This window comes from Apium graveolens, chromosome 7, assembly GCF_009905375.1.
Source record: "Apium graveolens cultivar Ventura chromosome 7, ASM990537v1, whole genome shotgun sequence".
Classification (NCBI taxonomy): Eukaryota; Viridiplantae; Streptophyta; class Magnoliopsida; order Apiales; family Apiaceae; genus Apium; species Apium graveolens.
Genome location: NC_133653.1, coordinates 194841124 through 194852215, shown reverse-complemented (window position 1 = coordinate 194852215; position 11092 = coordinate 194841124). Strand labels below are relative to the sequence as shown.

Sequence of the window (11092 nt, the reverse complement as noted above, 5' to 3'; positions counted from 1 at the left end):
TTAAGTTTCATTCCATGGATTTCTTCATTTCTTATAACAAGTAACTAACTGATTCTGGCTGGTCTGTTGGAATGTTGTTCATATCACCATGTGTTATTCACATGTTCATGTGTTTCTGATATCATATTCTGTATTCAAATTTGTTAGGTAAGAAATTGAATATAGTATTTTATAACTCTGACCATCCTTTTCTTTTTTGTTGCTAATTCTATCCATTTTTAATCTTTCAAAATCTAATTACTAAACTAGGGTGGCAGATTATTTGATGATGCATTGGTGACAAATTAATTAGGTCATCAGAACCACCTAATCCCCTAAAGTTATCAAACTTTTCTTGACTTTAATCCTTTATGTATTATATAATTAAATTAATTACTACTTTTCTCCAGCCAAAAACCTCAATTTCAGGAATCAGGGTGTTTTGTTTCCCTAAAAGCATATTGCTTCTTCCAAAAGTCTAAACCAAAGTCCATGCTTATGCAGTTTTCTAGGGCTCATTGTACTTTGGTTGCTCTCTCCCTTATAATAGTTGTAATTGTCTATATTGATTTTTCTTACAGTGAAATTATTTGTTTTTTTTTCTTTCGCACTAGATTTTGATAGCTCTCCAACAAGTTGGCCGGTTTAGTTATTTTAGGATCAAATTTGTCACTGTCTGCATCAAATCACTCTCTACCCTGTCTCTCTGTCTAAACAATCAGTACAGGACTTGTCACATAATCTTTCTAAATACAATTATTATTATTTTTAAATAATAAGATGTATATGTATTACAAATGAGTATTTGGTCTAGCAAAGTCCGGTTAAGGGAGAATAGAATTGAAGATAAATTCTTACCACTTGAGCCATATGTTCGTGTATTTATAGTGACCGTAAGTTCGTAATACATGCCACCACACACATGCTTTTTGTGTCAAAAAATGCCAAACACATTCTGATAAAGAAGGATCATTCTCTTCCGTTGTTAAAGAATCAGAAGTAGCAAGAGAAAAAGAGCTTTGAAGGCTGTAGTTTGCCTAGTAAATTTATGATTTCATAAAAGAATTAACATAATACAAATTTACATTTTGTTTTGTTTGCTCCCAGGGAGAAACCTTTAAGAACAGCCGGCTGAACCAACTAACTCATTGCTATAGTCCCTAGTATGTTCACCTCAAGTAATATCAGAGTTATCAAGTATAACTCTACACAGTGACAGTGAACAGATAGAGCTTTAGCACCATTGATAGAGCCAGCTGCAAAAGAAAGATCCCAGTTACAATAAGTAACCACTTATCACTGGCTGACTTGATGTGATTACGGAGATTAAGTGAAACAAATGTCGCTGACATGACCCCTGCTACACCAGCAATTACCCATCTGAAAAGATCCAGCGGAATGACTGACAAACACTAAACACAAGACCAGGAAACTGGATTAGCCAACATATATATGGTCATTTCAAAACTGTGATTATTATACTTGTTTTAGTTGTCGCAACAAGTAACAGACTAACAGTAAATACTACAATTTCATTCGTTTCTTATTTTTTCTAATATACATTTCTCCAAAGATACTACCACGACACTCGACATTGAATTCTCTAAATTAATCAAATGTTAATTTTTGAAATAATATTTACCGTGGAAGTTTTAAATTTTGAACCTAAAAATTACAAATCAAACATAAAGGTGTACTTCTTTTATAACATCAGACAAAGAGGTTGAATTTTTTCAGGGAACATATTAAACAAAATCCAATTAAATTATTAAGTAGCATGCATTTGAAAAAACATGATTTTTATCCAATTTTAAAGAGAGATTATGATAGGTCCTTTTATTTTCTTTTAATTTGCATTTCAACTAAAGGTAGAAACTACGAATAATTGAATTTAACATGACCCCATATCCTTTGGAGCTAATCATATAAGCACATCACCTCAACAAAAGGATTACTTGAAAGAACTTGCAAGTTCAAAGCATCAATTAACTTCCATACCAATCTGCTGTTATGCCTATCACATAATTAAAGGTCTAGCATGAAAACATTCATTGACCAGTATGTTTCAGATGAAATCACGAAAGCCATTATTTGCAGTGTCAGCAAAACACATCACATCTACTTGCTTTGTTGTCATAAGCATGTCCAAAGCAAGTGGATGACAACAATAAAAAAACTCAAATATTCAAATCATTAATAAGGTTAGGACAGCATCCAATATTTCAATCTATTGTCCACCTTGATGAATTAAATGTAAGTGATTTTTTCTTCAAGCTTAAATCTTTACCGCCAAACAACATTAATATTCAGATATTCAATATAGTCGATCAAAATGTAACACTACTGAGTACTGACTATGCAAAAACTCAATATAGGCAATCAAAATGTAACACTACTGACTATGCATGTGGAATCGTAAGATCATATGGACAAAATAAGAGAAGTGAAAGCATTAAATACTTACCAGAGCTGGAATGAAGACAAACAAGGAGTAGCCATATAGACATAACAGCTGAGCTAGCCCAGACGGGACAGAGAAGTATTTGAGAATCACATATAAGCAGAGAGGAACAACAAGGACGTAGCCATAGAACAATCCAGCAGACCATGTCACCAGATTTATGTCATATTCCCACTTTTCATTCTTTAATTCTTGTGCAAGATAAGTAACAAGGGTACTGATTGCAGCTGCGACGAATATCAAGGTAGTGCATATCCAAAATGGTCCATATCTGATCAGCACAATAACCCAACATACTTAAGCCATAATATAAATATGAATTTATTGAAAAACTAATGAGCACCCTAGTTGAGTGTGAAAATTAGGCCAAACCTATAGTGTAGAATGGCAGTGACACTCTTTAGTATGACATTTAGAGATCAGTAAATCTGCTAAAACTAGTATGGATGCTATACCACATTCAGATATTAGGGATAACTGGCTTAGTTAAACACGATATCACCACAAGAGGCACTCTGGAAGAAGCCTCTTTAGTCTTTGATTAATTACTCAATTTGTCACTCCATTAACCTAATTTAAAGAAACACAATAAATGCAGCGAATTCCTAGTGTTGATTGTGGATACTTCCCCACATCAAGAACATATATGCATCTTTAAGCAACCTCATAGCGTTTAGGAAGGAATATTCCAACTATAGTATCATCACATAAAGTGATTATCATGTACCAGTAGGGGCAATTTACACACGTACCTATACTCCTTAGGGAAGTATTATAGATTTCAGCATCTAGAAAATAAAGTCTCCAACAAACTGTAATAGTCTACGAAATGTTATATAAGCTTGTTATCACATAATTCTTAGATTGAATTTGATTCTTTATATCCTCTGAGGCCCATCCAAATGCTTCTTAAGACGTTTTTCTCATATTACAAAGAAATGATGCTACAACAAAATCAAGCTTTCTGGACGGTGAACATTCCAAGAGGATGTCTCTGGTGTCTTCAGCATATCCTGAAGATTCGAGGTAAAACCTCGAACTTTATTTAGTATTGTGTAGGATAAGGTTCCAACTTCCTGATTTGGCCCTGTTACAAATGGCCCTCCCACTATTCAACATTTGGGTACAGCCATCAATTCTATCTGTCAGTCATCTTTCTTGGCTCCAATTGGCTCCGTCACTAGCCAATCTTCTTGGGTGTTCCCTCCTTTCGAACTTCACAATTTCTCCTCCAACATTAGTATTAACAATCAAGATATGATTCTCTGATGCGTTTACACAATGTTAAGGTGGCTGGAAAGTGGCAAACAACCCATTGTAGACGTCCTTTGGTGCCTTGGAAACATTTCTTTTATCTTTTAATTTTTCTGGCTATTTCAAAGTTCACATTTATTACCTACTTGGTTTCTAAATGTCGACTTCGAGCCAATGTTCATTTTAATGCAAAGTTTCAGAAGGAAACAGCAAGAGACTTTTCTCTTATCACCATGCTGTCTTAGTTTCATTATTGTAATTTTTGATCTGCAATTATAATTGCAATCCATATGCACAAAATTAAAACATTAAATATAATCCTTGTGATCACAACAGAAAACTTACAGATCCGGGCGGTCAGAAGTCTTCTCGTAGAAGCTTCCGTCGAATGGAAGAAGTGAATCTTTAATTCTGTCTAAAACATCTGATGTGTCAACATCAAAGTATGGCTTGTAAGCACCAACAGTGAATACCCGAAACCAATCACTTGACTGGGATTCACCTGAAGATCCAGATACTGGTTTCGAAAATGAAACTACAAAAAAGACGAGACCTATAATGATCTGTCAAGAATTTAAAGCCATTAAAGATATACTAGTGAAACAAAATAGCCATGAGTAAAATCTAAAACATGCCAATCTATATCATTGTCAACCAATTGGTGCCAACTACACACGTAGACCCCCTCTGACACCTTAAGATGGGTTCTAGTGAGTGATATAAGAATGTATAACATTCTTCCTTGTGCATTGCTCCCCCATTGTAGATGGTTCAGCCACACCCAATGCTAAAAATGACTGAGAACTAAGACCTGCCTCGGATAAACTACCCGCCTCGCTGCACTCCCCCTCCCCTCCCTCCCTGCTTGATCCGTTCAGAAATAAGCTAACCTCTTCCTCTAGTCGAGCTTAATTCATGCTTCTTACTGGGTTGTTTTCTTCTACTTATCCAGAAACGGATCATTTAATTTCATTCTTAGAAAGAATTTTTTGATGAGGGGCATGCATATTAAGTAAAATGCATATTAACCCCTCCAAATACCTCAAGATTTTTCCAAAGTTAGAAAATTGTTTACAGAGAATCAAACTATTGTTGAACAACAAAATATTTTTCCAAAGTTAGAAAATTGTTTACAGAGAATCAAACTATTGTTGAACAACAAAATTAATGTTTGGAGCAGTTATGAAACATTAAGTTCCATTGTACGACAGAAATGTAGCACTCACTTATATAATCAAAGGCATCCTCATTGGATTCAAATGCAGCAAATCAACCACTCATTGCAACTTGCAAATATGACTTAAGCTCATCATTAATTAAAAAGTTGTATCAAGGATATCATCTGGGAATGACTAAGTTGATACAAAATTTTATATTTGCCACTGAAGAGTAACTCACTTGATATGTTTGGACGCAACCAATGATGACTTTAATACTTAACCTTTTGTAAATGTAGCACTCCAATAATAAACATCCTTAAACATAGAAACATCCTTGAACACGTAATAATTTATCACCAATTCACACACACCTTGTTCTAACACATAAAACTGATAGTATTATTTATTTTCACCTAAAATCAGGTACAATAATAAAGAAATGTACCATCAGCATCGTGAGGCGGGCCAGAAGCTTTAGTTATTTTCCCTTGAGCTCCGGAAGGCGGAAATGTCTGTAGAGCCGAATCTGTAACAATGCAATTACTTCCCCAATCATCACGAGAAATAGTAACAGACTTGACACAACACAATGTACATATTTACAAAAAACACAAATGTAAAATCACGAACATGCAGTAATTAACGGTGCCAGATCACGTAAATGTACATAACAACGAAACAAAGTCCGTAAAGTACCGGTGAATTTGACAGAGACTTGAGGAGGTGAATCAGACACTGCCTGGGAAAACAAAACAAAATTAAACAGAGATGCTAACATTTATTAGTAATTGGAGATTAAAAAATGTAAGAAAATAAATAAATAAATAAATAAACATACAGGTACGGATCCAGAAAAATTGTGGCTACCAACGCTTGTATAATTGCTGGACATCATCTTCACTTGAAAATTTGTGTGTATATAGGGTATATATGTTAGTATAAAATTTTGAATAAATATGTGAAATCTGTTATGTTAGTTTGTTACAAGTAGTTTAGTTGTTGTGCTGCCCAGAGATAGACCCTCTAACAGTAACAGATCAATCTTCATGAACTTGTATCCTGTTAAAAAAAAATTGTAGACCAAGTGACGAGATTATCAATTTTCATGTTTTTGGTACACAATCCTAGTCTGGTATTTAATTTTTTAAAGAAACAAATTTGTCTTTCGGGAGTGATACGGATCTTGGATATGTGTATTCGTGATGGGAAATTTCTCAATCCAAGATATAGTTACTTTCAAATAAGGCCTCTCCCCATGTTTAGTTGGAATCTAGAGATAGAAAGTACGGGCTTTGTAGTTTGTACACATTACAGCAAAAAAAATGATGTCCACATATGCTACAAATTGGTAGCATTTGCACTTGCCAATGTGTGTTCAGACCGGAGTCATTCCTGTAGCCCACGCTCAAAAACTTTCATACAACAAAATGGAATTGTTAAATATACATTTTATAAATAAATCAACCAGTTTCCACTTTATCAATCACAAAACTTTTTTCTTCATCCAAGTACCAACTCCAACCCAAACTATGATCTAGTCACTGTAAAATCTTTCGTACACTGGAGTCGTATAGAAAAAGTTTACAATTCAGCTGATAAACTAAATACTGCTTTCTCGGCTCCCGATTATTAACTGAATGAAACTAATTAAGAATCACACAATCTTTCGCCTTGTACGTTATGTGCGTGATTGTGCGTTGTATTGACTATTAAATTACATTTTTCACCAACCATAATTTCAGTTTTAAGCATTCTTTACTCTAGCTGCACTGACCACAAGATACCTTCGAATTGCAAGTATAAGGACCCAAGTTGTAGCCGCAACTTTTTCTTTTATCATCAATAGTAATGCTGAGCTTAATACAGTCTTTAGAATCTGTGCATGCAACCCCTTGAAGAAGCCTAGCAAGCCCTCTTTTTTCCAAATTGAATATATAACACCAGATATTGTTTTGCGGGATTTTGGTTTAGCATTTCCATTAGCATCCTCATCCGGGTCAGCAGCTTGAATCATTACCTTAGTTCTATTTGCATTTCATGTTAGAAGATGGTTATTTTTCATCATTTAAAATAACATATATGTATGACTTAAGAGAAATAACAACAAACAATTACAAACCTGATAGCTGGATATGTTAAAACAGTTGCAATGCTCTTTGAGATTGCACCTAGCATAAAAGCAGAGAACGCTGAAAGGGATTCTGAGGATGTTCCGGTTTTAGTTTTAACTTGTTTCCTCATTGCTTTTTGTTTCATCTGATCAAAAACTGTGTACTGCATTACAATAAAGTTCCTCTATCAGCTTGATATTATATATAGATTTTCCCAATTTGATATCCTCTGACTTGTAATAAGACCGTAAAGATCATACTGAAGGCACACGACACTGTTTGTAACACCAGATTTGAACGACTTGTGAAGAAAATATAGTATTACAAAAGATAAGAAGTGGTACCTGAATTGCAGGATTGGAAGTCAAAAGAAGAGATATGCCAAGTCCATCAAATGCTTCACTCCAACTCCCTCCTGTAAGGGTTAACCATAGTCCTTTTGATTTCCCAAAGGAGCTTGTTTGCATTCTCGAGGATGCTGTATCCAGAGGCTTCACAAGAAAAAAAGAATGCTTTCAGGAAACCATAGTAACTACAACTTCAATAAAACATATATTAGCATGACACGATGATGAGAACAGACCTACTTGTTTTTTTATATAATCACACTCCTATAAGAAGAAATGAAGGAAATATGATTATCGTATAGCAACCATTTCATCGTATAGCAACCATTTCATCCTAACAAATTAGGTTTGCCTAAAACTTTGTTAGACTTTAGCAGCAGAAACAGTGAACCACAATATGACATTATAGAAGTCTGAATCAATAAAACTTATTGAGTGTTTAATCTAGACCAATATTAAAATTTATCAATAGAAGTAAAACCTTTCAGATAAACACTTGCCTTGAGCAGCGTAGGATCAATGATTCTCTTAATCTCACTAGTGTTAAGACTATTGAAACTATACTGTAATCCAATTTAAGTCTACAGTACTTAATGCTATGAACAACATTTACATTGCAATTTACAGAAATTGTCAACTATTTGTGCCTCCATAGTTTGTGCTTGCGCTATCTTGATGATATATATTTATGACCTAATCAGTACAAGTATTGCAAGAAAAGGTTTAGCCTGCTGACTGACCAAGAAAGATTAGTTCTTGTAACTAAGTCATTGCTACAGAACCAACAGTTTTTACTTAGTTGAGCTAGTCAATAGTCACGTGTACAAGTCGCCTCCTTAGTCTTATATATATCCATGTTCACGTCTCAAAAATCCATGTTTGCAAGGGCATGGTACCAAATGGTTTTCTTAGCTAACGGAAATCGGAAATTTGTTTTCATTTTCTCAGAACCATATCAATATTACAAAACCTATAAGTGTAGGTTGGATTTTGTAAAAAAAAAAGGTTGCAAATTAAACCAAAATACCGATAAAAACAATATTTTCCTCTTTTTTTATCCTCCAGTAAGAAATGACAAGTTCTATCTGAGTTGAAGATGGCAGTTTATTTTGTGGGGGGAGGGGGGGAGTAAGATAAGTCCAAGTACATCTCTGGCTAGGTACACTACGTCTATAGCTTAACTATTTAATAAGTGGACGATTCGTAACACATGATGATACATGTAGACTTCGCTTGAACATAAATAAGTAATTAACTCTTACAGAGTTCTATGTTCCATTGCTACTCGTATGGTAGTGCAATATATCGTACAATTGATACTCGAAAAGTTAATCAAGAAGAATGCTTTCAGATGCTCTAATTGACAATAAGAAAGGTAATTTAGTCTTTACTCATACATTAACAATAGCTTCAAAGTGCAAGATACATGAGCACAAAGACTTCAAATTATACTGGGGTTGGGGGAAGGGAGGACTAGACAAGGATTTCTTACTTGAGTTATAAGGGCGGTACAAGACCCAGCAGCGGCTGCTATAAGTAGGTTGGCTTTGGTACCAATGTATTTAACACCACTCTTTTTCAGATATAATTTTTTGAAGTAACTATATCCATAAAAATATACAAACTGTGCGATGAATGATTGCAGGTTTTTAGTCCCAAGGCCCTGATATAATGAAAGAACCTTACGATTTGATATTGCTTCTACAAGAACATCAGAAAGTTTCCTGCACAAAACATAGCAAGAAAATTAATTATGTTGACGATATATGTAATGTCTGCAAGACAAATATACCACAAGCTGGAAAGTCGGTATAATACCATAATTAAGAAATAGGGAACCAGAAAATCCAGAAAGGAGATAATAAATTAATTAACAATACAAGTTTTATGCTTTAACATAACTGATTACTGTATCAATAAATATAATATTTTTCACAAGTTTTGTTTGGTAAACTAAAAAATTTTAACAAAAATGCATTTTGTAGGGACTTGAAGCTGGGCCAGTCTGATTGCATAGCTAATATTTGTTCAATGGGCCGTTGTCTGCAGAAGTTATGCTTCTTATAAAGTTATAATTATATAGTTAGCATTTCATTATTGGCCAAGCAGGGGCACCCCCCCCCCCCCTCAGTGACAGAAAATATCACACATAATGCGCATATAGGGGTAGTAAACTAGCACCAGGTACGTGTTAAAAAGTTCAACCTTAACCCGATTTGTTAGGACCCGATCAACTCGAAAATAACCAAAAATTAATCGTTTAAATTGTATAGATTGTTTTTATTTATTATGAACTAAAAATATAGAATAATAACTTTATGAGATGACACATAAATTAAAATTATTTAAATATAATGTATACATATCACATATGTATACAAATATGTGATGCATATTTTTATATTTATATAATTTATATATTAAAGTTTTCAGTTGAGTTCGGGCATTTTGGGTCAATTCAAAAGTGACCAAACACACCCATCAAATTAATGCATAAATACCCCTAAATAATACAAATTCAAAAGAGAAGCTGATTTCAATAACAAAGTTTCTTTTGATCATATAACACCAAACACACCCATCTATTTTGCATTTGGCAAGACTTAAACTATCCACCTCCAATAAAGCAATGACCTTCCAGGACAGGTTAAAAATTTTGAATATGCACAGGCCACAATTTGCGAAAAATGCAAATGATCATCCGGAGAGTTCCAACATCGGAGAGTTTAAACTTAAAAATAAAGATAACCAAATTTGGAGCCTTTAGAAATTACCAAATTACAGCAGTTGTACTTGTACTAGTTGATACTAAATAATTTCAAGAATCAATATAAACATTACACACCAACAACAACAAACCCGTATCTATAAAATATCAATACATCAAAATTGAACAGAGATCACATACAAATGAAACAAAAAAAAACTAAGCAGGGTCAAATTTAAGGAGGATATGAGAGAGAGAGAGGGGGGAAGGGGAGAGAGAGACCTGTATCTCTGATGACCCTTTTCAGTAACCTCAGCTTGGTACTTAGCCTTACAAGTATCAAGAGGGTACAAAATAGTAGTACTAACAAGAGCTCCAATGGCTCCAGAGGTTGCTTCGGATATAGATTCTAGATTCACAGACATGATCCTCTTCCTCCGCCTATATGTATGTATTTTATAAATATAAGAAGAAGATCAAAGCTGTTGAATTGCATATAACAAAATGTTGAGTATTAGGATAAAAACATAGTGGGATCAAGAGAGGGTAGGTTGGTAGGAATAGGATATGGAAATGGGGGAGGATATAAATGTAATTATGGGGAGAGATGAGATGACGGAGAGATAGAGAGAAACAGAATGGGATCAAAGATGGTGGCTTCCTTCTCTCGGGAAATGTAATCAATTGCGTGCTCCTGCTTCTTGGGCTGGGCCCCGTTTTACATTGGCCCGTCACTGGGACCCATAAGGGTTAAAAAATTGTAAAGATTAGGGTAAACTGATTAAAATGCCACGCAAGGATTGCTATTAGGATTAACCGGATCGGAGTAGGCCCGTCGGAGTTTTTGATATCGCTTCGAAGTTCGTCTTCTAATTTTCGTGCTCGGCTGCTCTCATCTGCTACTAAGGTTGACGCGTACTTTACAAATTTTGCAAAATCTACTTCGTATTTAATAACAGTTCTTCCACCCTGCTGAAACCGAATGAAATCCTTCTCTTTCTGTAGACGAACGACTCTTAGAAAGTACTTGTCCTCCAAAGTTTTCATGAACTTTTCCCATGTATATGTTTCAG

The 11092-nt window shown here is 34.6% G+C and overlaps 2 protein-coding genes across 3 annotated transcripts; both read right to left on the bottom strand.

The window, feature by feature from the left end:
* Positions 1-966: 966 nt before the first annotated feature.
* LOC141672047 (uncharacterized) lies at positions 967-6172 on the bottom strand. 2 transcript variants are annotated; one of them, XM_074478538.1, is made up of 6 exons: positions 5693-6172; positions 5485-5593; positions 5300-5380; positions 4040-4229; positions 2444-2711; positions 967-1391 (listed from the first exon to the last, which is right to left on the bottom strand). In XM_074478538.1, exons 1-6 carry the CDS (start codon positions 5747-5749, stop codon positions 1185-1187), a joined length of 912 nt encoding a protein of 303 aa, XP_074334639.1. In that variant the 5' UTR covers positions 5750-6172; the 3' UTR covers positions 967-1184. The 2 variants fall into 2 exon arrangements, with proteins under 2 accessions (XP_074334639.1, XP_074334640.1); XM_074478539.1 differs by having other exon boundaries at positions 5551-5593.
* Positions 6173-6287: 115 nt separating this feature from the next.
* Positions 6288-10734, bottom strand: LOC141672046 (peroxisomal adenine nucleotide carrier 1-like). Its single transcript, XM_074478537.1, has 5 exons — positions 10302-10734; positions 8805-9036; positions 7310-7456; positions 6974-7128; positions 6288-6878 (listed from the first exon to the last, which is right to left on the bottom strand). Exons 1-5 carry the CDS (start codon positions 10442-10444, stop codon positions 6599-6601), a joined length of 957 nt encoding a protein of 318 aa, XP_074334638.1. The 5' UTR covers positions 10445-10734; the 3' UTR covers positions 6288-6598.
* Between the last annotated feature and the right edge of the window lie 358 nt (positions 10735-11092).